The 27,672-nt window shown below is 55.4% G+C and overlaps 1 protein-coding gene across 4 annotated transcripts; it reads left to right on the top strand.

Annotated features, from left to right (window-relative positions):
• The first annotated feature begins 988 nt into the window (after positions 1-988).
• Positions 989-25,698, top strand: TP73 (tumor protein p73). Of its 4 annotated transcripts, XM_041419577.1 has the most exons (13): positions 989-1,089; positions 1,682-1,805; positions 7,129-7,374; positions 18,972-19,158; positions 19,252-19,367; positions 19,935-20,044; positions 20,370-20,512; positions 20,841-20,929; positions 21,229-21,353; positions 22,032-22,186; positions 22,908-23,040; positions 23,749-23,842; positions 25,375-25,698. In XM_041419577.1, the coding sequence occupies exons 1-13, from the start codon at positions 1,031-1,033 to the stop codon at positions 25,696-25,698; spliced, it is 1,905 nt and encodes a 634-aa protein (XP_041275511.1). In that variant the 5' UTR covers positions 989-1,030. The 4 variants fall into 4 exon arrangements, with proteins under 4 accessions (XP_041275511.1, XP_041275513.1, XP_041275512.1 ...); XM_041419579.1 differs by lacking the exons at positions 22,032-22,186; positions 23,749-23,842 and adding an exon at positions 21,388-21,411 and having other exon boundaries at positions 1,000-1,089; positions 22,926-23,040; XM_041419578.1 differs by lacking the exons at positions 989-1,089; positions 1,682-1,805 and adding an exon at positions 4,046-4,168.
• Positions 25,699-27,672: the final 1,974 nt, after the last annotated feature.

The raw sequence follows: 27,672 nt of genomic DNA, 5'->3' as shown, positions 1-27,672 counted from the left end.
CTGGCTGTGACTGTGCAGCAGCATCCAGGAGGCTTTGAGTGAAAAACTGATTCATTCTGCTGAGCTTGGCTCATCCTTGCCTGCTGCCCTGGCCTGCACTGCTGGGGCTGGGGACACTGTCCCCCAGCGTGAGCCACGGGGTGTCCAGTGCTGTGGTCACTCATGATGGGCTCTGGGGGGCTCTGAGTGTCCCCCACGATGGTTCTGAGAGTCTCTAGTCCTGTGTCCCCATGATGGTTCTGGGGGTCTCTGGTCCTGTGTCCCCATGATGGTTCTGGGGGTCTCTGGTCCTGTGTCCCCATGATGGTTCCGGGGGTCTCTGTTCTGTGTGTCCCCCACGATGGTTCTGGGAGAATCTGGTCCTGAGTGTTCCCCACGATGGGCTCTAGAGGGTTCTGGTCCTCTGTGTCCCCATGATGGCTCTGGGGTCTCTGGTCCTGTGTCCCCCACAAGGGACCCTGGGGTCCCTGACTGTGTGTCCCCTGCCACGGGCTCCAGGGCTCTCTGGCCCCTGCTGTGCTGCTGGGAGGAAGTTGGGATTGAGGGATTCCTTGGACAGCTGCTTTGCTGGAATGAGATGGCACAGCACAGAATGGCACAACACGGCACAGCACAGCACGGCACGGCACAGCGCAGAATGGCACGTTACAGCACAGCACAAAATGGCATGGCACAGCACAGCCCAGCACAGGACAACACACAATGGCACAGTACAGCACAGCACAGCTCAGCATGGCACAGCACAGAACAGCATGTCACAGCATGGCACAGCCCAGAATGGCACAGCACTGCACAGAAGAGCATAGCACAGAATGGCACAGCACTGCACAGAATAGCACAGCACAGAATGCACAGCACAGAATTCCACAGCAGAAAATGGCACAGCACAGCACAGAATGCACAGCATGGCACAGAATGCACAGCACAGCACAGCATGGCACAGCACAGCCCAGCACACTGGCAGTGCTAACCCTGCTGTTTCCCTTTGGCCAGGGTGATCTATCCTCTGTCGGACTCCCCTGCTCTGAAGATGTCCCAGTCATCCCCGGCTGACGAAGGCCCCACGTTCGAGCACCTCTGGAGCTCGCTGTAAGTGGGGTGTGCTCATTCCCCATGGGGGTGTTCAGGGGCAGCAGGGGCTCTTTGACAAAGACAAATTTCCTTTTGCATCCTCTCTTTCCACAGACGCCTTTGCCACCTGCTAAATTTGGCTCCCTGGTTTCAGACTCTGCTCAGGGCACTCCATTTGCCATGTCTGTCTCAGGGGTGGCTGCAATGCTTCAGAGCAGCATGGGGACAGTGTCAGGGCCAGAGCAGAGCTCCCCTCAAGCTGGGACCCTTAATTCCAAAATTAAACATCTTCCAGCCCCACCAAGATCTTTGCAAATCTTCTGGTCTTTGAGCTTCATGCTCTGATCCAGCAAGGGGAAGGATTGTGCTTCATTCCGTCTTCTTCCTCCCTTCCTAAAGACACCCCAAGTTGACAGATATGCTGGAGTAGCTGGGTGGATGCAGAAATTCCTACATCTACTGCTCTGCCAGGTGGAAATAAAAGCAGAGGATGGAGGAAGAAGTTGGGAAAGGGACAAGGTTTAGGGGACTGTGAGTTGCTGGGGGTAGTGGTGGTGGCACAGGCTGTGTTGGAGCGCTGGGAGATGACTGTGCCTCAATTTCTGCTCAGGGAACCAGACAGCACCTACTTCGACCTGCCTCCAGCCAACCCCAGCAGCAGCAGTGAGGTCTCCAACAGCACAGAGGTCACGATGGACGTGTTCCAGATGAGGGGCATGACTGACTCGGTGATGGTGAGTGTGCTCAGGCAGCAGGGATGGGGACTTGAGCCGGGCACACACTTGATTTCCCCTCAGGGGTGGGCTGGGGGCTCTGAGGGAGGCATTTGCTGCTTCATAAACTAACCTTGCTGGCACTGGTGGAGGGTTAATCAATGGCACAAGGGTCAGCAAAACCGTGGCTATTTGTTGTTAGGTAACATCAGTGCAGGCAGCAGCGGGGAGCTCTAGGGCAGTACCTGGACATCGGCAGAGTGTCATTCGCTCCGGGACAAAGCCATTTGTGAGCTGCTGGAGGAGCACGCCGAGCTCGCAGCTCTGCTCCCAGCACAGCCCCAGCTCCGTGCCGCTGCCTTTCCTGCCAGAAGCCTTTGCTTCTGCCTGAGACAAAGTCTTGGGAAAGCATCGCTGCCGTGCGAGACATCCCGGCCGCTTGTGCGTGTTCGGCAGCGCCCGGGAGCATCCCTGAGGCTGTTGGATGCATCTCCCTGAGGGGAGACACTGTTTCCCTCCAGAAAATCGCTGTTTCCCTCCCGAAAGTCGCTGTTTCCCTCCCGAAAGTCGCTGTTTCCCTCGCCGACAGCTTGCCTCCCCTCCCCCAGCCCCTTTTCCCTCGCTTTCCGCTCGCTTTCCCTCCCTTCCCCGGCCTTTCACAGCGGGCAGGAGCCGGGCAGAGCGCTGCTAATTGTGGCTGTGCCCCTCGCTGGGCGAGCCTCGCCTTTCCCGCCGCTCCCGCTGTAAGCAAAGCCGAGCCCGGCGGGGACGGAGCAGCCTGGGGTGCGCGACGGAAAGTGCTCTGGTAACGGGATGGGGAGAGGCTGCGAGGGACCACTCAGCCCATGCTGATTGCTGCTGCCCTTGGCACACATCGGTGCCACAGTGGTGCTGGTGCTCGGTGGCACTGAGCAGGTCACCCCAATGCTCTGTCAGGCATCCATCCCTAACTATTCCTGTCTGCCCCTCTAGAAATCCATCCATCCATCCATCCATCCATCCATCCATCCATCCATCCATCCATCCATCCATCCATCCATCCATCCATCCATCCATCCATCCATCCATCCATCCATCCATCCATCCATCCATCCATCCATCCATCCATCCATCCATCCATCCATCCATCCATCCATCCATCCATCCATCCATCCATCCATCCATCCATCCATCCATCCATCCATCCATCCATCCATCCATCCATCCATCCATCCATCCATCCATCCATCCATCCATCCATCCATCCATCCATCCATCCATCCATCCATCCATCCATCCATCCATCCATCCATCCATCCATCCATCCATCCATCCATCCATCCATCCATCCATCCATCCCTCCATCATACATCCATCCCTCCATCCATCCCTCCATCCTTCCATCATCCATCCATCCCTCCATCATCCATCATTCATTCATCCATCCATCCATCATCCATCCATCCCTCCATCATACATCCATCCCTCCATCCATCCCTCCATCCTTCCATCATCCATCCATCCCTCCATCATCCATCATTCATTCATCCATCCATCCATCATCCATCCATCCCTCCATCCATCTACCCATCCCTCCATCATCCATCTATCCATCCATCCATCCATCCATCATCCATCCATCCCTCCATCTATCATCCATCATTCATCCATCTGTCCGTCATCCATCCATCCATCCATCCATCCATCCATCCATACATCCATCTCTCAATCCTTCCATCATCCATCCATGCATCCATCCATCCGTCCCTCCATCATCCATCCATCATCCATCCATCATCCATCCATCCTCACCCATCTGTGTCCATCCATCCAGATAAAAACAACTCCATATCTCCCAGACATGGAGCTCTCTCAGAGTCACTGCCCTGCCTGGTCAGTGCCAGGGTGGGCACCTCAGTGTGCAGGTGACAGCTGCCAGCCCAGCAGGTCTCCAACCCTGTGTGGCTGGAAGAAGCTTTGGGGAGTGGGATCTGGACAGGTGTGGTGGTGGATCTGGACCCCTGCTCTCCCTGCAGTGGGAATGGTTGGTATCGCCCAGTCCATCACTGGGCAAGCTGGGGCCTGCCCTGTGCTTTAATGAATAGTCATGAGGGACAGAAGGGGTGGGCCCCGTTTTGTTGTTGGATGCAGCGAGTTGACAGAACTAAGGGAGATGAAAAAAGCAAAAAAGCCAACAGACGGCGGCACACAGACGGGCGGCCAGCGCAGCATCCCTGGCGCTGCTGCCCACCCGGCCCCGCTCCGCTCCTTCCTCCCACCGCCACCCCTCCCCGGCGGCCGCCCCGACCCCATGACTCCCGTGCCAGGAGGTTTCCCCGCGCTCCGTGAGCCCCGAGACAACTAAAATGCTCTACATCAGCGACCCGATGCAGCATTACACCACGGTAGGTGCTGCTTGCTGCGGGCGGGCTTTGCTTTGATGCTCTCCTTAGAGTTATCCTCCTCTTCTGGGGTACCTGCTCTGGCTCTGCCTGCCCAGCCCGGGTGCTGGATGCTCCAGGGGTTGTGACATTGCACTCCTGTCGCTGTCCTGTAGCTGCTGGAGGACCTGGAGCTGGTGCAGCCCTGCTCGTGTTGGTGCAGGATGCTGCAGCCTCGGCAGACAGTCACTTCTCCTCTTGCTCTGCCCCATCTGCTGCTTGCAGAGCCCAAGGTGTTGATTTAAAGCTCAGGTGCCGAGGGTGCAGGGTCCCTCAGCTGTGTGTGGGAAGGGGTCAGCCAGAGCATCCATCCAAGGAGCACCTGGGGGTGCTGGGGGTGTCCAGCATCACTTTGTCATCCACTGGGGACCTCCTCAGCTGAGCCCACACTGCACACCTGCCTCCCCAGGCAGGTTTCCTCTCCCTGCTGGAAATCCCTGGGAGGGCAGGGCAGGTACCTGTACCTGTACCTGTACCTGTACCTGTGCTGCAGGTAATACATTTCCAGCCCTGTCCCTAAGTGCTGAGGTTGTTTCCTTAGGGAAAAGGGTTTGTGTCTGTCCCTGGCATTTGGAACAGTCCAGCACAGGTACAGAGAGAGTCAAAGACAGAAGGAAATCCTTTAATTCCTGGTTTTACCTTAAGTGTGTTGGTACCAAGCCCGTGTGTCCCATTGTTGGGGCTGTTCCATGGGAGGTCGTTGCTGCAGTTGTATGAACAATTATCCCTGTGTGTGTAGGTACATATTTACACACACACACAAACACTGCTGCCTTCAATTTGTCTTTTAGCGGAATGTTTCCACAATTTCATCAGTTTTGAGCAGCAAGTCTGTGGTTTTGCCCACGCACCTGACTCTGGGTCTCTCTGCCAGCAGATTCCCAAATTCTGGGCACTCAGGGTGCTGCCTCCTGCTTTGTGCTAAGGCAGCCCAGCTCGGGGCAGCCAGAGGTGATACCCTGGGTCTCATATCTCACCATCCCTCCTGAGGGAAGGTTTTCTCCCACACAGAGCTCGGGATGCTCCGTTCTGTGGTGGGTCCCCATGCACTTGCCTATTCACAGCCACACGCTTCAGCCATGGCTTCAGTCCTGTCTCTCAGCATGGGAGCAAAACAGCTCAGCCCTGGTACTCCTGGATCAGCTGGGCTGGGAGCAGCCCCATCCAGCAGCAATCCCTTTTCCCTTGCTGCTGTTCTCCTGGGTGATCCCTCAGCTTTGCCTGTGCCACCTCAGTGGCTCTGCCCTGCCCATAGTCCCTGCAGCAGTTCCATTTCCCAGTTGAATGCTGAAAGCTTTCCTAACGTGCCTGTTTTGCCAGAGTTTCTCATAAGTTTTTCTCCAGGTGAAGGCTGGATTAAGGAAAGCTTGGCTTGTCTTTGGCTGGGCTATTTATAGAGCGGTGAGGAGGAATAGAGGGATTTAGGCACATATTTTAGGGGAGAAAATGGCTGGATGCATAAAAGCAAGCCAGATCTTGTTCAGCATTCCTCCAGTTAGTCACAGGCTCCAACGACCTTGTGAGAGATGCAGGCAACAGGAGAACTTCCCTGGAGAAGGATGATTGCCTTTAAACCATTCCACATCGAAGAGGGTTGGGTGAGGTTGGGATCCCAAGTTAAAACACGTTTCCTGATTCCTGAGCCGTGAGCTTTGCAGCCCTCTGGAGAAGGCTGAGCCTGCTGGCTGTGCCCACGGCTGCTTCCACAGCTCTTGGCTTCCCAGAGCTGCCCCAGAGGGTGCTGGGGACAAGGACAGTCCCTGCCAGGCACGAGGGCAGTCCCAGGGGGTCTGTGTCCCTGCTCCAGTGCTGGGAGCCAGGGTGACACACGGCAATGCACCCGACAGTGTGCATGGTCACCAGCACTACCTCTGGGGCTGCAGGGTGAGAGCAACCCCTGAGCAATTCAGAAATTGTAGATTTCTGGGGGGAAAACGCCATCCCACTCGCTCTGATTTAACTCTGATTTTCTAATTAAATACTAAGATTGATTTAGCCACAGAGATCTTGGGAATGTCGCTGTGCTTGGGCTGTGCCTTGGGTAAAGGAGCTGCCTGCTCTTATTGGAAGAATCTGGCAGTAATTGGTCAGAATAGGAATAAGGAAAAAATTTTAAAAAGTCAAGATTTGGTCCCACAGGTCTGGAATGAGAGCCAGGACCTGCCTAAGAGGTCCCTGTGATTTTGCTGCAGCGCCTGCTTTGTAGGTTTGAGGTTTTCCCCAAATTAGAGATGCATCAGGCACTGGGAGCAGACATCCCGCTGGGAAACCAGCTACAAACCACTGCTCGGGGCTGGCCGGCTCGGGGAGGCACTCCGGGAGCGGTGGGTGGGTGTGTGTCCGTGGCCAGTGAACACACCGGGGACAGGCTGGAAAAGAGGCTGGAAAACGGGACGGCTGCTGGGAATCGCCGCGGCGATGGAGCGGTGTCATCGCCAGGGACTGCTGCTCACCTTGGCGGGGTGGCTTGGCAGAGCTGTGACACTCTGGCTGCTGGAAGGGACAGCGGGGAGCAGAGCCCTGCGTGCAGGACAGGGCTGGCACTCCCCACCTCCAGCGGAAAATTTCCCACAGCTGAGCAAACCCCACAACCTCCCTGCCCTCTCCCCGCTGTCAGAAGCGTGGCTTTCCCGAGGCAGGTGCTCTAGAAACCCGGGGATTGGGGCACCTCGCTGCCTCCAGCGAGGATGGAGAGGCTCGAGGGGGGAGATTTAAGCACACGGATTTCATCCCTCACACAAGTGGCGACCTGTCAGAAAACCCGAGCCACCCAGACCAGCTCCTTTGACTCCCCTCCGCACGCTGGCCCTTTAAGGAGGCTGTAACAGGACACCCCAGCTCTGGAGAAAGGTGGCTGAGGTTTCCCTGTCTCTAAACTGGCTGGTGTTTTCTTTTTTCCCTCCTCCCCTTTTCCCTTCCTCCAGTCCCAGTTCAATTTGCTGAACAACAGCATGGATCAGAGCATCGGCAGCAGAGCAGCCTCCACCAGCCCCTACAGCTCCGAGCACACCTCCAATGTCCCAACGCATTCTCCCTACTCGCAGCCCAGCTCTACCTTCGACGCCATGTCCCCGGCCCCCGTCATCCCCTCCAACACCGACTACCCTGGTCCCCACCACTTCGAGGTGACCTTCCAGCAATCCAGCACCGCCAAGTCAGCCACCTGGACAGTAAGTTTGAGTTCTTCTGCCTTGGCTGGGGAGATGCTCAGCGCTGCCGAGCGCGTCCTCACTGCCAGCAGCGCCCAGGCTGGTGGTGGCAAGGGGAGGTGGCACGGGGCAGCTGCGGGATGCAGCCACCACTGGTGGCGACTTCACCGGCACAGGTGGTGGCCCTGGGAAGGGAAGTAGCTGGAAACATCCCTGCTTGCTTTCCAGGGGGTTTGTCCCAAAGGTGTGTGAAGGACGGCGGCTGGGATGTCACTTCTCTCGTGGCGACTCCCTTAATTGTGGGTAGATGTCCTGCGAAAATAAATGTCCTGGGGAAGTACCTGCCTTGTTCTCACGGTGCTTCCCGGCATATTTGCCAGCGGGTGCTGTCAGAGGCGAGGCCGTGGGCGAGAGGGACCTTTGCTCTTGTCTCCCGGCGCCGTTCCCAGCTGTGCTGTAAAATGTCATTTACAGTCCTTCTCCCTCCCGTATTAGAGGAGTAACTTAATCCCTACAAGTCGCAGCAAATAACAGAGCAGGATTTTGAGCGCAGTAGGTTTTGATGCCCAGAGGGATGGCTGCACAGCCCCTGCTGTCGCTCGGAGCCGGGATGCAGCTTTGCTCCACGGCTGCTCCTGCTGCCCTGCACGGGACAGCTCTGCGAGCAGGGACCCGGGGGCCGGGCAGAGCGCACGGGATCTGCTCTGCTTTCTGTGACAAAAAGTCCTAAATTCGCAGCCCTGCTGCTGGCTCAGCGCGGCGTTTTTAAGGAGAACCAGCGCTTGTAGCCGGTGGCACAAGTGTCAATCCCGCAGCGGGTGCCTCTGAGGGAGCAGCTGACCATGCTCGAGCCGGGTTTTCTCCCCCGGGAAGCACCGGCAGAGCAGGAAGGTTGGGATGGGACGGCTGACACCCCGCAGGAGCAGCAGAGTTTCCTCCGGGGCTGCGGTTTGACATTGTCATGGAACGGGCAGAGCAGCCCAGCGGTATTTAAGCCCCGGGTGTGATAATGACCTTTGCGGAAGGTGACGTGTTTAATTGCCAAGACAGTCTCTCCCGCGGGACACAGAAAGCATCCTCGGATGCTGCAGGGACACCCCGAGCAGCTGTGGACGGGATGCTCCTGGTTATCCCGGGGAGGATGCGGGAGGAGAACGGGGCTCGGCAGCTCCGCAGCGCTGGGGCTGTGTCCTGCCGAAGCCAGAGGGTGTGTGCAGTGGAAAGCAGCAGCGATCGGGTGTTTAAAAGCAGCCGAATTCCCGCTGGTGCAGTCCAGCAGCTTCCCCGCTGGCGGTGGCGGCTGCTTCACACGGACCGGGCGCTCGGGACAGCGCCTTGCCCTCGCAGGGTGTTAAATCTCCACTCTTTCCACTGTCTTTCCTTGCGGCATTTCATTAGGAAGTGAATAAACCGGAGGTCCTCGGGCAGGATGTGATTCCAGCCCGCTCCTGTCCCCGCTGGGGGATAACTCCTGGCAGCCACAGGTAAAGCTGCACAGGACCTGCCCAGGGAAGGGAAGGGAGGCATTCCCGTGCTAAAGCGTCCCAATGGAAACCGAAACAAGGCACTGCAGCGTGTCCTGTCCCGGCACGTAGGGATGGGGGCCAGAACGTCGCCGATGCTCGCTTGCCACTGTCCCCAGCTAGGAGTGCAGTGGGATGGCTTTGGGGTGGAGCAGACGCAGCTCAGCGGGGCTCCCCTCCTGAAAGCCATCCCATCCCCCGGGATCTTTCCACAGCTCTAACTAAAGGTTGCTCAGGCTGTCTCACATCACCTTGTGCTGACTGTTCTCCTCTGGCTGTGTCCCACTGGGAGCTCGGCACCCAGGACAGGATGTGGCTGTTTTTCCCAAGCCTTTGTGGGAGTTCAGGGCAGGCAGTGCCACACGGTGCCCTTCCAGCCTCGGGGGAGCAGCTGGACCCGGGAGCTGCCTGAAGAACAGGCTCACTCCAGGGTTGGCTGCGAGCATCTGTGGAGGATGCACTCACCAGCTGGGGCTGGGAGCCACGGCTGCAAGGACGGGCCCTGGGAAGGGTCCTGAGTGAGGATTTGAATGCCTGAAGTGGTTTTAGCACTTGGGAGGACACTCAAAGCTGTGTGGCCCTCTGAGCCACAATGCTGGCGTGGCTGCATCCCCCAGAGCAGGTTGGCTGCAGGGCCAGTGCCCACCTGCACTGGAGCTGAGCCTCGTGGAGAGCAGCAGTGGCACCCTGGAGAGCACAGGGGATGTTTCATTTGGAGCAGTGATTCCTGCAGGATTGCCAAGGCGGGTGCAGCATGTCCAGCTTGTCAAGGTGCCACATGAGAAACGGTCCTGCTGCTGTGACACTGGTGTCACTCCCTGTCCTCCTGGTGTCCTCCTGGTGTCCTCCTGGCTGGGGCTGTCACAGGCATGGTCAGTGCTGGAAGATGAGGCTGCTGCCTTCCTCCAACTCACCGTGAGCTCTGCAGTGCCACTGCCACACCTGAGTTTGTCCTGGTTTAACGGGGAAAGGAGCTCAGCAAAACAAATGTGTTCTGTGTTGTCAGTGAACTCACAAATAACACTGTGTGAGCCTCCACAGGAGCTGGGAACACACACCTAAGGTAAGGAAAAGCCATTGGGAAATGCAGGCACTTAGGAAGGGAAGGTAAATGTCTGGTCAGCAGGGCTGGGGACAGAAAGGGACATCTGACAGAGCAGTGATGGCCACACCTTGCCAAACAGCATCAACCATCCTGGTGCTCTGCTTTGGGACAGCACTTGGGAAGAACCAACCCAGCCTGTTCCTCCTGGGGAAGCCTCGTGGCTTTTGGATATGCTGAGCTTTGCTGTCCCCAATAATTCATGCCAGGATGGTTGATCAATTTCCACCAGGCACTGATCACAAGCTCAGCAGAGCCAACACGCTGGGCAGCATTTTGGAGCAGTGAGGGGTCTGCTGCACTGGAAGGAGTCTCAGCTGAAGGTCTCCTGCAATCTGGGATTGAATCATGGAGGATCTGGCCACAGAGGGAAGGACAGCTGGTGAGCAGGCAATGCCAAAACAAATGGTTTCCGTGAGTCATCTTGTCAAAAGATTTGGCATAATTTTTTTATATAGCCACGAGCTTTGGTTGATGGAAGTGTGTATCCCAATGGTCTCCTGGTTTTGAAGGATTTTGACTTGAATCCCTCTGGGCGATGTGGCATTACCCATTCTCCCTCAGTAGGAGAGAAGGATCCTAAGGACAGGTGAGCTGGCCCCTTTAGGGTGCTGGACAAGCCCTTGCTCTGCAGGGCTGGGCAAATCAGTGTCACCTGGGCAGGGGTGTCCCCAAGCCCTGTCCACACACAGTGCTCCTGTCCACACTTCAGACCCTGTGTTGACAAAACAGACTCAGCCTGGGAGGGAGATGTGAAGAAAATTAACAGTTTGGAAGAGATGCCTTGTACAGCAATACCTCAGAAACGTTCTGCATGGAGGTTCCCCCCAAGAAGAGCAAGGGGGCTCGACCATGGTGTGCCCAGGAGGTGGTTCCTGATAGCAGCCAGCTCTTTAATCTAATAGCAAAAGACATAATGAGATCCAGCACTTGGAAGCTGAAGCCAGGCAAATTCAAACTAGAAACAAGGAGGTATATATTTTTTTTTTTTTAGCAGTGAGGATAATTAACCATAGGAACAATTTACCAAGGAATGTGGTGGATTCTCCCAACTCCTGAAGGATTCAAATTAGGAGTCTGCATATCTCTCCAGAGATAAGATGTGCTTTAGCAGACACCCTTGACTCAATGCAAGAGGAAGAGGAAGGAGGCTGAGGATAACAATGTGGGCAGTAGGACCAGAACATCATCAGCTGCTCTCTCTTGCTTCAAAATGCTGAATTTCTAATTTTAGAAAAAAGGTGAATGGAGAAGGGTGAAGCCTTGGGACCGGCATTACCCAGCTCTGTCCTGTCAGAGGGACTCTGGGCAGCAGTGGGTGACACTGGTGTCCCAGCCCCCGGCCTGAGCTCTGACCAGCTCTGGACAGCAGCAGCCTCACCAGCCCGTCCTGCGGGAAGCCCTCCAATCTGCTACCACCTCCCTTTTCATTTTTAATGGCCTTCTTATCACAGAGACCAACGGCCAGATGCCGAAAATAAGCTTTTCCCTGCGGGTTGGAAGCCCCCCTCTGGCAGGCTGCTCCGGCTGAGCCCCGGGAGCTGCGGCACGGCAAGACGGGGCACGCCGGCATCCTGCCCGGCCGCCGGGGCACCGCGGCTCCGCTGCCCGGAGCTGCCCGGACACGCTGCAGCCGCAGCCCATCGCTGCTGTTTTCTCGCCGCAGCCCCTCGCCACGCCAGCCAGCTGGTAACTGACGGATAATTAGGATTTTTCTCAAGTCGGGTTGGCGGCGGAGAGGGGCTCCCTCCGAGCGGGATGCTGTCGCGTGTGCCAGAGCTGCAGAGGTGTTAATGGGGTCTTTGGGACGTGGGGGATCGAGCTCGGTGTGGGGCAGCTGTCTGGGCTCACACGGAGCCCCTGGAGCTGGGGGGAGATGGACAAACCGCCGAGCAGGCAGGCAGGGTCTGTGTCAGACCCTCTGACACAGCCATGCAGGGGCTGAACCACACCCAGGGTCTTGTTGCTGTTTCAGGCAGCAAAAACCCTGCATGGGGAAGGCTGGACAGGAGGGGAGAGCAGCTCCTGCTGCCGTGGATGGCTGCCCAGCAGTCACCCACAGCAAACCAGGCTGCATCCCAGTGCTCAGCCAGTGGGAGATGGCAGCGTGGAACTGGTTCCACTTGCTTGATAGATCTTGCAGCTGGAGCATGAGCACAGGGGAGCTGAAATGTTTTCTCTGGTCCTGACTGAATGAGGAGGATGGGTGTAACTGGTGTGTGGGAGGCAGGTTCTCCCCTGCTGGTCACTGTGGCTTTTTGGAGTAGAGGAAGATATGAAGAGGAGGGAAAATTCTTCAGGAGCATCTCTGTACCATGAACCCCCTCTGCAAACTCTCTCTGGCACCTTCCCATATCCCAGGGAGGCTGCTGTCCAACAGTCATGCCCTGGAGATGATTTGGGCAGAAACAGCTGAGGATACCCTGAGTAGCTGTGCAGATGAGTGTGGATATTTTGGTGTGCCAGGAGTAGGAAAGCAACCTCAGCACCAGCCTGCTCCAGAGCACATCGAAGCCAACCACTGGAGGCTTTCCACCAGTTCTCTGAGGGTGTGGATGAGGCTCCAGCAGCTCCAGACACAATGGAATTAAGAAAAAAGGCAAAGGAATTCGGTGTGTGATGTTCCAACACGATCCCGCTATCAGTTCCACTATCTTGAACGTGTCTGGTATGCACAGGTCAAGGGAATGGCTTCCTGGCAATGCTGCTGCATGGGGAAGGCAAAGCTCCCTGGCAGGAGAGGTGGGAGAGGGCTGGGAGCCCTGATCTCTGCTGCACGGGAGGGGAAAGGATGCTGGTGTCCCCTTGGCAAACCCACACACTGCCCGTGCCCACCCCAGGCAGTGGCTGAGAGAGAGCAGAGGAGCAGCCCCTCCTGCATGGCACAGCCCTCCTGGGATGCTCCAGAGCCGGTGGTTTCCCCCTAAATCCTGCTCTTGCTGTGCTGGTTTTCACATTTCCTTCCCAGCAGCAATTCCCAAGGCCAGCTCAGCCTCCTTTTCCCTTCTCTCTCCTCCCAATCTGCTCCCTGCATCCTTGGCAGTGTGAAGTAATCTCCTTGCTGGATTTGTGGCTTCCTTTTTTGAGTGGGAGGGAGCTCTGGGCTGGCTTGGTTGGGGGATCTGAGTATCCACCACACAGAGGGAGTCAGAGCTACCAGAAGAGATTAAACCCTCATTGTGCCAGCGTTGGATCAGCAGTGAGAGAGATCCCCACTGGAAGTTATTTTAAGGATGTGCTCACTGGGGAAGGCAGGGAGAGGAGTCCTTTGGGGATGAACCAAGGAATTTTAATTAGCAGTAATGGCATGCTAATTAAGGTAGAAGAACACAGGCTGGAGCACAGGGAGCCTCCCTGTGCTGCTCTGCTGCAGGGCCCTAAGACATCAGCAGTCTGTAGGGCTGGGAGACCTGTGGGGGACAGAGCTGATGATGGCTGGGGTGATCAGGGGGCTCTTCTGAGTGCCTTGAGACGCCCTGTGCTGGGCACAGCTGGTGTTGGCTTGGTGTCACCCCAAGGCATTACTGCTGTGGTACTAGGACCACAGGGAGGTGAATGTTGGGAATCCCTTATGGTCACCACCCCAATCCATCATTATTGTGGCACAGCAAATGGAGACATGGGGAGATGGCTTTTGGGGCATCCCTATGGCCATCACTTCTATCCATCATTATTGTGGCACAGGGAATGGAGACAGGGGAGATGGCTTTTGGTGTATCCTTTATGGCCATCACCCCAATCCATTGCTGCTGTGGTGCAGAGAATGGAGATGTGGGGAAATGAGTTTTGAGGCATCCCTATGGCCATCACTTCTATCCATCATTATTGTGGCACAGGGAATGGAGACAGGGGAGATGGCTTTTGGTGTATCCTTTATGGCCATCACCCCAACCTGTCATTATTGTAGCTCAGGGAATGGAGATGTGGGGAGATGGGTTTTGGGGTATCCCTATGGCCATCACCCCAATCCATCACTGCTGTGGTGTAGGGACTGGAGGCACAGGGAGGTGAATGTTTGGCATCCTGTATGGCCATCACCCCAACCCGTCATTATTGTAGCTCAGGGAATGGAGATGTGGGGAGATGGGTTTTGGGGTATCCCTATGGCCATCACCCCAATCCATCACTGCTGTGGCACAGGGAATGGAGATGTAGGGAGATGGCTTTTGGGGCATCCCTATGGCCATCACTTCAATCCATCATTATTGTAGCACAGGGAATGGAGACATGGGGAGATGGCTTTTGGGGCATCCCTATGGCCATCACTTCAATCCATCATCACTGTGATGCAGGGACTGGAGGCACGGGGCACCAGGGTACCTCTTACAGCCATCCCCAGGGCAATATCCCCCCTGTTCAGCCCACCTGTGTGCTGGACAGGTACCTCAGGCCCCGCTGGACACTCCCCTCTCCTCTCAGACACCAGTCGTACTCAAACCTGGCTGGTAGTAAATGAGCAACAAAGTAGCTTGGGGAGGAATTTCCAGCTCAGTGAGGAGTTTACAGGCCGGTGATTAAAAAATAGTTATTAAAAAAAAATTAGACAGAGAAAAAAAAATTAGCTGTGCCGCCGGCACGTCTTCCAGGATCTGCCGTAACAGATTCGTCCGAGCCGGTTAACGGTATTTGCGGTTTGCAAGATGCTACATGTCTGGGGAAGATGACAGACACGTTATTATCACCTCTCGCCTGCGATCTGCCCCAACCTGTCCCAGGATGCAGCTCTGCAGCTGCTTGCTGGGGAGTGCAAGGAAATTAGCAGCCGGAGGCAGCACTTTTCTTCTCTCTGCCTTGCCAGGCCAGTGGCTTTATTGGGGATCCATTGACTGCAGTCCTGGACACGTCTTGAGTCAAGCTAATGAGAAGCCTGGAATGTAGGAGAAGAGGAGGAGGAGGAGGGGAGGATTTGTGGAAAAAGCAATTGTTGAGCAAATCATTTCCTTCTAGAGGGAAAGGAGGCCTTGGCTGCGCCTTCCCCAGCAGGCAAGTCTAGACGCTTAGGTGTCAACAGTTGAAGATAAATAAGATTTTATCAGCTCCAAATCTGTTGGGACACATCCTCCTAGCGGTTCTGCTGCCCAGGGACAGCCGGGCGAGATGGACTTCGCCAGGAAGACTTTCCAGCAGAGGATTCAGGTTATTTTTTGTGTGAGGCTGTCAGCATTCATGGGGAAAACCACCTCTCCCTGCTCATTTCCTGCGTGGGGAGGTAGCCCCGGGGCTGAGCAGTGGTGGCCTCTGGAGCCATCTCCTGGTCCTCTCTCAGGGTGGGCAGTGATGATGCTGAGGCTCCACGTCAGCGCTGCATCCATGAGCCGTTGTGGGGCATTTACTCAGTGGAAGCTTGGGGTGTCCAGAACATTTCCTTGGGGCAGCAGCACCAGGATAACCACGGTGAAGCCTCACAGTGGCCGGTGGCACCATGGGGTGACTGGTTTATGTCCTGTTCCATCTGGCAGTGGTGCAGTATGGTCTCACCCAAAAAACAGCTGCATTTCAGACACATCCAAAGGCCCTTTGTGGTACTAAGCTCTTGGGGAAACAGAGCTTAGAGATGATAGGCTGCTAGGAGTTAAATAATTTGGCTTTTCCATTTTTTTGGCTTATTCCCAGTACTCTGGACAGACAGCAGTAGCAGGGAAGGGACAGAGACAGAGCTGGCATTACAGTATCGGCCCAGAAGTTGAGGGCAACACTGCGAGCTGCAGGAAATCCCAAAGGAATAGGGGTTCTGTGTGTTTCCATAGGCTCCAGGGAAGACTGTCAGCGCTGCAGCTGCTTTGTGCTGGTTCAATCAACCCAGCCTTCACAAGCCACAGAAACCTTTTGTGTTCCGCAAACACATGGTAATACTCAAAACAGAGAGTCTCCAATGTTTTCCAGGAACAGAGGTGACCTGAGTCCAAATGTAACCGTGGAGACAGACACCAGTGATCCCCAGGGTAGAGCAGGGTGTGGAGACACAGACAGGAGATGCCCAGGGCAGAACATACCCTGGCTTCTTTGTAGGTGTGAAAGGAATCCCGGAGCTGAGATCTGGACATGCCAGGAAATGGTTCAGGTGCCCCAAAATGTTTTTCCTATGCCCAGCAGCAGGGTGGCCATAGCTCAAGTGACCTGAGCTTTGGCTCTGACCCAGCTGCCACATGTGGCCAGTCCTGAGAGTTCAGTTTGTCTAAACACTGCAGAATGGGAAGGATGTGGGTGAACAGACTGAGGTTCCCCTGTGCAGGTGGCAGGAACACAGCCATGGCACAGAGAGCCAAGCAGCGAGGCAGCCACGCTGGTTTGAGATTAAATCCCAGCATTTTGATCTCTGGGTTCTGCTCTGCCACTGCCTCATGTCACATTTGAGGAGGCTGTGGTCCCTGCAGGGTGCTGGGCAGGGTATGGCTGTGCTGGGAGGTACCAGGACCTCAGGTGATGCAGCACAGCCCAGCAGAGATGTGCATGGGGCCAATAATTATCAAATACAGATAATGGAGGAGAGAGGTGTCTGCCCAGGGACACTACACAGTGCAGATTTTGCTGTCCCCTACACAGAGTGTGCTTTGCCAAACTGGGGATGCAGAACCTCCTGGCATCCCAAAATCACAATGCTGCTTGTCCTGGTGGCCATGAGCAGCCAGGTCCTCTCTGTGGGACCTCTCAGCCCTGGCTGCAGCTGGAGGTGTGGCACAGGACGGCTCCACAGGGAGAGGAATCAGGAGCGCAGCCACCCAGGGCACAGCCTGGACTTTTCTTGCCCAGAATTATCAGCAGGGAGTTCCTTAAAAGAATAGTTTGTTATTGTGGAGGGATCTTTGAAGGCGATCCCGGAGCTGTTGGGACACGATAAGGTTATCAGCAGAGGCAAGTCTGCACGGAGAGGCCGCCTTCCCCCTGCAGGGCATCACTCTGCTATTTAACAGAGATTTATCCATGTCATAACATGGTATAATGAGAGAATTTGTTACCAAAGAACTTGCCATAATGCACCTCTGCTCTTCCAGAGCAGTTATAGTTCCCAGGCATGTTGAGGGCTGCCCGGGAATGTCTACATGAAAAGATCCTTTGACAGGAGTTGTCAGTATTTTAACACCTGGCAAGGAAGAGCCCCCTCCAAATAACCCTTGTTTTGCCATGGTGGCTCCTCTAAACGAGGGTGTTGAACCCCATCGTGGTGGGTGAGTGGGTCCCATGGGCTGTAGCCACATGGGAGTTTCCAGCCAGGCAGAGCAGAGTCACCACATTGTGAGTGAAGCCCACGCTTCCAGCTCAGGCCTGATCCCTGAGAATCCCTGCTGGGGATGCAGGCTCACACCCAGGAAGCTAACCTGGCCATGGAGTCAAGGTGTAGTCAGCATCATCCGGTATGAGTGCAAAGTTTTGGGATTTCAGTAGGTGTTTCCAGGCATCCTATCTTGTTGGGTGAGTCCAAGTGCCTACAAAAATAAGGATTAATTCTTGTTGTTGGGTTCAAGTGAATGTTACACCTCTCAGGCACCACCCCCCAGTGACCACAGCATCTTCCTGCTCCCCCAGCACTGAGCAGATTCTGATCTTGGGACACCCAAGACACCCCACTGAGCTGGTACCTGCAGCTGGCCACCACCAGTGCAGTGCTGGAGGAGCTGCAGGAGCTGCTGCTGTTTGCCTTGGCAGATCCTCAGCCCTTTATATCTTCTCAGAACTTCCACAGAGACCACCTAAATGAGACAAACCTGGCAATGTTTTCTGTTATTTGCCCTATCCCTGTCCTGGTGGTGGGAGCAGCTCAGCCATGGATGGATCTACTCCTGCAGATCCCAGTGGGACTGGGAGACACAAATCCTTCCTGCCTGATCCACAGCTGCACTGGGACATGCTCATAGCCAGGAAAAGTGGGGACAGAGCCATCAATGTCAGCCCCTGAACACCCTCCAGCCCTGTGCTGAGCCCCTGTTTTGGGCAGCCCCTGCTCAGGAACTGCCTGGCATGGGGAGAGCAGAGCCTCCCCTCGGCACACCTGTATTTGGATGGCTCAGGACAAGCTTTAACATCCCCACAAACGCTCTGCACGGTGGTATTTTTTTGGCATCGGGCGCTGTGTTGTGGGGATGAGATAAAATACCTGGAGCAGGAACATGCCCTGCCATGCAGGGACGGGCTGCTCCGAGCACAGGGGTGGGCTGGTGTATAGCAAACACATTCCTTGTGAGATGGAAAACAGCATGGCACAGCTGAGGTGGAAGGGAATTGCACATCCCCACACCTGGGCAGTTCCTGGAAGGTGAAGGACAAGCTCTTCTTCACCAGTTCTGCTCTGGAGGGGCACACACTGCAGCCCCCAGAGCTTCCCCCATCCAAGGGGCTTGTGAGACAAGTTTGCCACCAAGCAAACCCCACTGTGCCCTCACGGGGAGGAATTTAGTGGCCACACACCATTTTCTACTCAGGAGTGACTGCTGGCACTGCCTCCAGCTGCCACAGAGCATCCTCCTCCCCCAGCCAGCCCGGGCTGTGGTCCCCATCCTGTCCCTACCCCGTCCCCTCCATGAACCACTGCTGCTGCAAAGGATTGAGTCAGGATCAGGACAAACCCATCTGTGTCAGAACTAAACTCCCAGGTCCTGTGACACTGCTAATGGCATCAAGCATTATTTCCTTAGGCTGTGGTGTGTCAGTGCCCTGAGTGCTCCATGTGTGAGGCCCATTCCAAAATGGGCTGAGTGATGCACGAACAAGAGTTTTGCTGATTTCCAGTGAGATTCCCTCTGTCTCAGTGCAGTAGTGCCTGCTCTGCCAGAGCCCTTGCCCATTTGCAAAACCCTTCCCTACCCCAAGAGGTGGCTGTATCTGATTTATGTGGAGAGCAGCTACCACATAGTGCAGGTGAAACTTTCAGATTTCAGCATTTCCAGGGGAAAGGGAAGAGAAGGAAGCCCTGCCTTTGCACCAGAGCAGCAGAGGAAGCCGAGGTTGGATGGGGGAGCACCCTCCACCCCACCTGAGGGATGTCTCCTGTTTTCCAGTACTCCCCGCTGCTGAAGAAGCTGTACTGTCAGATCGCCAAGACATGCCCCATCCAGATCAAGGTGTCCACCTCGCCACCCCCGGGCACCATCATCCGGGCCATGCCCGTCTACAAGAAGGCAGAGCACGTCACCGAGGTGGTGAAACGCTGCCCCAACCACGAGCTGGGCCGCGACTTCAATGACGGTGAGGGCTCCATGTCCCTCGTGTCACAGCCCTCGTGTGCTCAGGATGAGTGCCCTGGGCAGCCGTGGCTCTAACTGGAGGTTTTCCTTGCAGGCCAGTCAGCTCCTGCCAGCCACCTCATCCGGGTGGAAGGCAACAACCTGTCCCAGTACGTGGATGACCCGGTGACGGGGCGGCAGAGCGTGATGGTGCCCTACGAGCCCCCGCAGGTACCTGGCTGTTCATGGCAGGGAGAAGGACCAGCCCCTGCTTCCCTGGTTTGGGCTGCTTGGCCCTTTGTGCCCCTAGCCCTGGCACATCTAAGACCACATCGTCCCCAGAACTGGTGGCAGCTACACTCCAGAACCTGCAGGTCCCAGCCCTGTGAAGCATCCCAGAGCATCCTGGTCTTGGGAAGTGGGGTGTAAAGGAATATCTCCCCCACTCCTTCCTTAGGTGCCCCCACAGTCCTTGTACAGTCCCCTTTTTCCAGTTGGGACCATGCCCAATGTTCCCCTGCTCATCCTGCCAGGGCACCAGCCCTGTGCCAGAGGGTCCAGCCCTGATTCTTCACTCCCCAGGGATCCCAGTCCAGCCTGCTTCCCCTCCTCTTCTTCACTCCCAGGGGGATCCCAGCCTTCCTCCCCTCCCTGGTGGATCCCATCCTTCCTCCCCTCCTTTCCTTCACTCCCTGGAGATCCTAGCCTGCCTCCCCTCCTCTTCTTCACTCCCCGGGGATCCCGGTCTGCCTCCCCCCATCATTCCCCACTCAGCACCTGTTCTCCCCTCCCGGGCAGGTGGGGACCGAGTTCACCACCATCCTGTACAACTTCATGTGCAACAGCAGCTGCGTGGGAGGGATGAACAGGAGGCCCATCCTCATCATCATCACCCTGGAGACGAGAGAGTGAGTGGCTGTGGGAGCAGGGTTGGGCATCCCTCCCACCGCGAGAGGGCTGGGGAAGGAACCCTCCCCTGCAGGGAGCATCCCCAGGGAACGGGACGGGGCAGCCCCAGCTCGTCACGCAGCAATGCTCCCCTCTGCCAGCTTGGAGAGGGCTGGCACGGAGGGACCAGGGACCCAGCCCAGCAGCTGGAGCCTTCCTCTGCCCCAGGAGCCAGCTGCTCTTCGCTCAGGGGCTCCATTGCTCGCTGATGTGGTTTCTGCCCGGTGCGAGCCCCAGTGCCCTTCCCGAGGGGAAGCAGGGCCACTGATTTTGCTGTGCTCCCAGCGGCCAGGTCCTGGGCAGGAGATCCTTCGAGGGGCGGATCTGTGCCTGTCCCGGCAGGGACCGGAAAGCCGACGAGGATCATTTCCGAGAGCAGCAAGCCCTGAACGAGAGCACGGCCAAGAACGGCAATGCCAACAAGCGCAGTGAGTCCCCTGACAGGGGTGGGGACTCCGGGCACCCGAAATCCCTGCCCTCCACAAGTTTGGGCTCAAATCCACACTCAGGGATGATGCTTTGACCTTTCTCCACTAAATCTCATATATCGGACCCCGCCCCTCTCCTCGCAGAGCCCAAAGATGCCTGTGCATGGCTCTCATGGCTGGATATATTTATTCATTATTGAAAATAACAAAGGGACATGCACATGCTGGGCCCAAGGGAATGGTTTTAGCATCCTGCACAGCTTGAGGTGCTCCCTGCCACGTCCTGTCTCCCACGACTCTACCAATTCTCTTCCCCTCTCCTTTTCAGCCTTCAAGCAGAGCCCCCAGGGCATCCCAGCGCTGGGCACCGGCGTTAAGAAACGGAGGCACGGAGAGGAGGAGATGTACTACGTGCCTGTAAGTGTGAGTGAGCTGCAATGGGGTCAGAAATCCGATTGGGACAGCGGTGGCACCGTCCCCTCTGCCAGAAGCACCTTGGGGAGGGGATGTCAGGCAGGTTGGGGCTACTGTAGGACAGCAGGGGCCTTGGGAATAGGAGCAGAAGCATCCATGGACACAGGTGTCCAAGGGATTGAGGCATCCCAAACAGTCCCTGGCCACAGTGACAGTTGGTCTGGGTGAAAAAAAGGGAGCATGGGGAATTGGCCAGGTGGGATGGGAATAAAGCAAAGTCCTGCTCTTGTTCCCTCCTCCAGGTGCGAGGCCGGGAGAACTTTGAGATCCTGATGAAGATAAAGGAGAGCCTGGAGCTGGTGGAGCTGGTCCCGCAGCAGCTGGTGGATTCCTACCGGCAGCAGCAGCAGCAGCTCCTGCCGAGGCAGTGAGTCCTGCCCCAGCCCCCGAGACCCCCACAGCCCCCGAGACCCCCACAGCCCCTGAGACCCTCACAGCCCCTGAGACCCCCACAGCCCCTGAGACCCTCTCAGCCCCTGAGACCCCCATAGGCCCCAAGACCCTCTCAGCCCCTGAGACCCTCACAGCCCCTGAGGCCCTCACAGCCCTTGAGACCCCCATAGCCCCTGAGACCCTCACAGCCCCTGAGGCCCTCACAGCCCTTGAGACCCCCATAGCCCCTGAGACCCTCACAGCCCCTGAGACTCTCACAGCCCCTGAGACCCTCACAGCCCCAGAGACCACCCCAATCCCTGAGGCCCCCACAGTTCCTGAGAACCCCCAGTCCTCCAGGCCCCTGCAGCCTCCTGAGATCCCCACAGTTCTGAGACCTCCACTATCACTGAGGCCTCCATTGTCCCTCAGATCCCCACAGTCCCCCAGAGCCCTGAAGTTCCTCCAGGCCCCTGCAGCTCCTGAGACCCTCACAGTTCCTGAGACTGCCACAGTCCTTGAGGCCCCTACAGTCCCCCCAGCCCCTCAAGTCCCCCACAGCCCCTGAGCACCCTTGTAGGAGGCCTGTGGGCTGGGAGGGAGCTGCAGCCCGGAGCAGAGCAGCTCCACCCCACTCACCCCAGTCTGACCAGACTGTTCCCACCCCAAACAGGAGCCAGCTGCAGACACCTTCCTCCTATGGCCCCGTGCTTTCCCCCATGAATAAAGTCCACGGCGGAGGAATCAACAAGCTGCCCTCTGTGAACCAGCTGGTGGGGCAGCCTGCCCAGCACAGCTCCAGTTCTGCACCCAGCCTGGGCCCCATGGGTACGTCCTCTGTCAGCAGGCCGGGCACAGGGCTCTCGATTTCTTGATTTCTGGGCCCCTCCCTGGGAGTTTGCCTGTCAGGGGAAACCCTCCTGGAGCAGTTCTGTGTCAGGAAAAGGAGATGAACCGGACTTTTTTGGTCTTCGGCTAGTTGTTTACCATTATTTTATCAATACTTCAGCACACCATCTACACCAGGCTTTGCACATAGGAAAAGCACCACAAAATGGCTACAGATGTAGTTTCAAGGTCTTTTAAAGTTGCCCCATCCAATTAACTTTTAAATTGCACTTTATTTTTACCTGTCTACCAACAACTCATCCCTTGTCTGTCCACGTAACCTAAAACTGTGGCTTTCCTTGAGCAATCCCCCTGTGCCACCAACACTACACAAAATGGAGTAGGTGAAGAAGAAGAAGCTTGGGACAATGCCCAATGCCCTTTATCTTGCCTCCATCTACAACATACTAAAAATCCCAAAACCTAACTTTCTCACCCAAGTACTATACTATATTACCCTCTATAATCTATTTCACAGTTTTGTAGACTCTAGTCTATTTTGAAGTCCTGGAAGCTTTCTCCATGGGTGAGGGTCAAAGCCAGTGCTTCCCTGGGAGTGAGGACCTCTCAGAGCAGACAGAAATATTCCCTGTGCCCTGGGTTCCCACAGTTTATCAGGTCTGGGTGGTGTCTAACAGGTGTATTTGTTGTCACTGCCCAGGACCTGGAATGCTGAACAGCCACCCCATGCAGACCAATGGAGAAATGAATGGGGGCCACTCATCCCAGTCCATGGTGTCCGGGTCACACTGCACCCCCCCTCCTCCCTACAACGCAGACCCCAGCCTCGTCAGGTAGGGAAGGCACTTGGTGTCCTGTCTGTCTTGTCCTCTGCTCCTTGCTGTGCCCCTCGCTCTAACCTTCCCATCTGTCTGGCAACTGGTCAACTGGCCACTGGCCCCAACTGAGAAATCACTGCTGTTCCTCTCACCTCAGCAGCCAAAGCCCAGCTACCAATCAGTCAGGAAGCCCCACTGCCCTCATACACCTCCCTGGGAATCCATTCCTGATCAATTAGAAATTAAGTACATCCTAAAGAGGGTCTTGTCCTACATGTCCAATAGCATGTATCTTTATGAGCTTCCCCCTTCTCCTTCCAGCAACACCTGGAAATGGGTCCATGTGGCTTATTTCAATCAGAAATGTATTAACAGCTCTGCAGGTTTTTAATGTTTTGGCCTTTAAAAAGACCATGGATGTTTTGACAGACCTTGGGCCAGCACCCACAGAGGGCAGAGCCTGGGTTGTGCCCTGATCCCCCTCCCCAGTAGCTTGAGCTCCCTCATGAGTTCCTGAGCCAAAATCTCAGACAATCAGGAGAAAAACATGTGTAGTTTTAGGAATGAACACAACCCCACACTGTGCTTTGACCTTAGTGCCAGTGGAGCACCCATGGAGCTCTCCACATCCCCCACCTGACATGGTCTGTCCCCACAGAGATGGGACACAGCTGTTGTTCATGAGAACTTAATGCCACTTTATTTTCCAAACTTTCTCTGCAGTTTTTTAACAGGATTGGGGTGTCCAAACTGCATCGACTATTTCACCTCACAAGGGTTACAGAATATTTACCACCTGCAGAACCTATCCATAGAGGTAAATGCTTTGGAGAGATCTGTTCTTACCACTTGTTTCCCGCAGCTGTTGGTCTGAAAAGCAAAACCAAAAGTGTTTTGGAGGAAGGGAAACCTGTGCCCCAACCCCTCACAGAGAACATGTGTTCCCAGGATTGATGCCTGTCATTCCTGTCCCCTTGATGGTCCTTTGGAGGTAGCTATTGCTCAGGCCTTGAAAAAAATCACAACCAGTCCCAAAAAACCACAAACAATCTCAACTGCTTCCTCCAGACTCTCAGAAACAACAGAGATCAAAGATCCCCAGGCCAGAGCTCAGGGAGATTTTCCACCTAACACAGAGAACACAGCTGAGGTGCTCAGTGGAATACCCCATATCCCACAGAGCCAGCAGGGACACCCCACTGCAGCTCAGAGAGGCTTAATCTGGTCTCACCTCTTCCCCTGCTAATCTTTAGAATGAAAGAGGCTAAAATAAGGGAGCTGAGCCCAGGACATTTTTATTAAGGGAAGTCTGGAATGAAATAGCCCAGGTCAGGCAAAAGCTGTCAGAAAAAGCATGGAGGGGATGCTGGAAACACCTGAGTGCCCAGAGCATCAGCCTCTGCTGCTGCCACACTCTGGTGCTGGTACCAGGGGCAGCACCAGAGCTGGGGCTTCCCCAGGCCATCAGAGGAATAAGAAAAAGGAAAACAAAAAATAATCCTGAACCTTTTGAGCCATGGAAAACCCTGTAAATCCCCGAGTTGGTGTTTTGACTGAGACAGAGCTCCTGCCCGACCCTGTTTTGACCTCGTTTTGCCCCAGGCAGGTGTAGCAGTGTCTCTACCTGGCAGCTACAACATCCCGCAGGAGAGATGATGATTTGTCACGGTAGCTGGGGCCAGTTGTGTAACCTGAGCCTGGTTTTGGACCACTTGCTGAACTAACTCCATGACTGCCTGTCAGCTGTCCACAGGAACATTTAGGAATGGCCAAAACTTGTGTCAGGGCAGAGCTGTGTGTCTGAGTCGGCGTTTGTAGCTACTAATTGCATACTCACTGTCTGCTCCAGTTAACGCTCCCGTGAGTCTCTGTGCTGGCATTAACACAGACCCCTGGCAGCTCCCCCCTGTGCTGGTGTGTGTCCTGGCACATGTCCCCAGCCTGAGGTCGCCCACCTCTCCTGGTGTCACCCACCTCAGTGCTCGAGGCTGGTGCTGCTCCAGCCTCCTGGGCCAGGACCAGAGCAGAGTCCATCCCAAGTGCACAGCCACAGGGATGCTCCACACGCTGCTCTGCAACCTGTGTTCAAGGGGAATGATCCTTTCCTCCCCTCCCATTTCCACATCAGTTTGATGTGAACCCCTCCCAAAACAACAAAAATCTCCAGCCTGCAAACCTGCAGTGAGTAACAGTTTCAAACAAGAAATAACCCATGGGATGAGGCACCCATGGCCATGGTGGGAGGTCCAGCTCTGCTCTGTTGGGCGTTGCACCCATGTGTCCCCTCAAAGCACAGCCTGGGGCTCTTTCCTGCTGGTTCAGCCCCACTCAGTGGTGTTGTCCTTGCAGGATCTCGCAGCACTGAAGATCCCGGAGCAGTACCGCATGATCATCTGGCGTGGTCTGCAGGAGCTCAAGCAGAGCCACGACTACGGGGCCCAGCAGCTGATCCGCTCCAGCAGCAGCAACGCCTCCACCATCTCCATCGGCAGCTCGGGCGAGCTGCAGCGGCAGCGGGTGATGGAGGCCGTGCATTTCCGCGTGCGCCACACCATCACCATCCCCAACCGCGGCGCGGCCGACGACTGGGCCGACTTCGGCTTCGACCTCCCGGACTGCAAATCCCGCAAACAGTCCATAAAGGAGGAGTTCACGGAGGGAGAGATCAACTGAGGGGCTCCAGAGGTGGCAGCGAGACACCGGAGGGGTGACAAAACCCCCCCCTCAAAACGTATTTGCAGCCTTGGGCACCTGGAGAAGTTTAACTTTGTTATCCAGGGGAACTGCAGGCCCTGAGCCAGGCAGGAGGTGCCTGCCTGGGGAGGAAACTGGAGGTGAGGAGGAGGAGGAAGGAAAGGAGGAGGGCAGCCGAGCCAGATCAGCAGCCAGAGTGGGATTTCTGTCTGCCCACGGAACAGGAGGCACTGTGTGGTTTGTGTTTTCCTGGAGCATCCCTGCATCCAGCCGTGTAAGGACAGCTCATTTTTCTCACCCCTGCTCACTGTCCGTGTTCTTCATGGTGTCCCAAACTGAGAGGGCTTTGTCACTGCAACAGACTCAGCCCTGACCTGTGCAGGCATTGCCAGGGACTGGTGTGAAGCCACATCCTGCTTTTCCATGGACTGCCAAATGCACCCCTTCCCTCAGTAGAGCCAGAAAGACCCTGTTTGTCAATGTGTTCTTGTACTTAAAGGTTGGTGTATATAAACAGAATGTACATACAGTAAACTCGTTGTGCTGTAAGGAGAGAGAAAGATTTATTTTCATGTAAGCTATAAAAATTGATACTGACTCCTGAGACACCGCAGTGTCAAGTAAATTAATTCCATGTTGTAGCATGCAAACATGCAGAGAATCCTGTCTCCAGCCTTATCTATTCAAAACTCAGTTTTTTCCCTCCTCTGAATCTCTTGCATGCAGTTGAGGAGGGGGAAAGCCAGTGATTGTCCTGGGAAGTCAGAGGTCTGGATAATCCTTCCCTCCTCCCTTGGGGAGTTTTGTTGACAGATCAGACCTGATAAGCTGGAATGTCATGGTGTAAATTCCATCTTTTTGGAGCACAGCATGGACTGGCTGCCCAATTCTCTTCCGTTCCTCGTCATTTTCCCCAGCTGCAATTTCTCTCTTGATTCAGACAGGGGAGAAAAGCTTTCACAGAAAGCAAGGACACAAATAGGTGTGTTCCCTATTCCCTACACATTTGGGAAGGCAATGTCCCACAACAGGTCTTGGAAAGGCACTGAAGTCACAGGAGCTGTCGCTGTGGGAGGGAGGGCAGGGAGCTGCTGCACCTGCCCCCTCAGCCCTGGGTCACTCGAGATTTTGGGCAGCCTGAGGGAACCTGCACAGAGATGATGCTGCCCAGCACATTCCCACTGCTGCACTCTCCCTCTGGAGGCCTCCAAAGGCAGCCCTGCCCCTGCTCCCCATCACCCCCAGGCTGGGGAAGGGGCTGGATACCCTTCACAAAGCCCTGAACCCTCTAAGCAAGAGCAGAAGAGCTCAAGTCCCACCAGGGCTAACCTGAGATGTGACTTCTCCAGGTAGGCAGTGGCTGTTCCCTCTCCGAGGGGAACAGGAGTGTGACCACTGGACGTGCTGCACCCACAGCCCTGGGCCCTCCTCCAAAGCCCTCTCTGGGTGTCTGGGTGTGAAGGCTCAGCAGCTCTGAGCCTTCAGCACACAGAGGCTGCCTCTTGTCCCTCCTCTCCCTCGGGTACTGGTGAGCTGCAGGTGCAGCCACCATCCCTGAGGCCATCCCACCACAGGGATTAAGAACTCCCCTGGTGTGGCTGACAGTGACTCTGTGTCCCCTGGAAATGGCTCAGTAAAGCTCTTTAATGCTTTAAAGCTTTTGCAACAACCACTCACATTTCCAGCATTCCCAGGGCTGTTCCCAGCAGTATTAATGGATCACTCTGTGATAGGAATTGTATTTTTTGTAATGTTATCTTTGGAAAATGTGTTATTTTTATAGCTGTGGTTTATCTTTTGTTTTGTTTTGTTTTTTTTTTTTGTTTTTTTTTTTTTTGGGGGTTTTTTTGGGGTTTTTTTTATTTTTTTTTTGGGTTGTTTTTTTTTTTTGTAACACAATAAAAGCAATATGGGAATTCTTGCATCTGGAAATTAAAATTGGACAGAAAGTGC

Source organism: Onychostruthus taczanowskii, unplaced genomic scaffold, assembly GCF_017590055.1.
Source record: "Onychostruthus taczanowskii isolate IOZ18803 unplaced genomic scaffold, ASM1759005v1 scaffold61, whole genome shotgun sequence".
Lineage (NCBI taxonomy): Eukaryota > Metazoa > Chordata > Aves > Passeriformes > Passeridae > Onychostruthus > Onychostruthus taczanowskii.
Note: the sequence above shows the minus strand (reverse complement) of the source record. Positions and strands in the feature narration are given on the sequence as shown.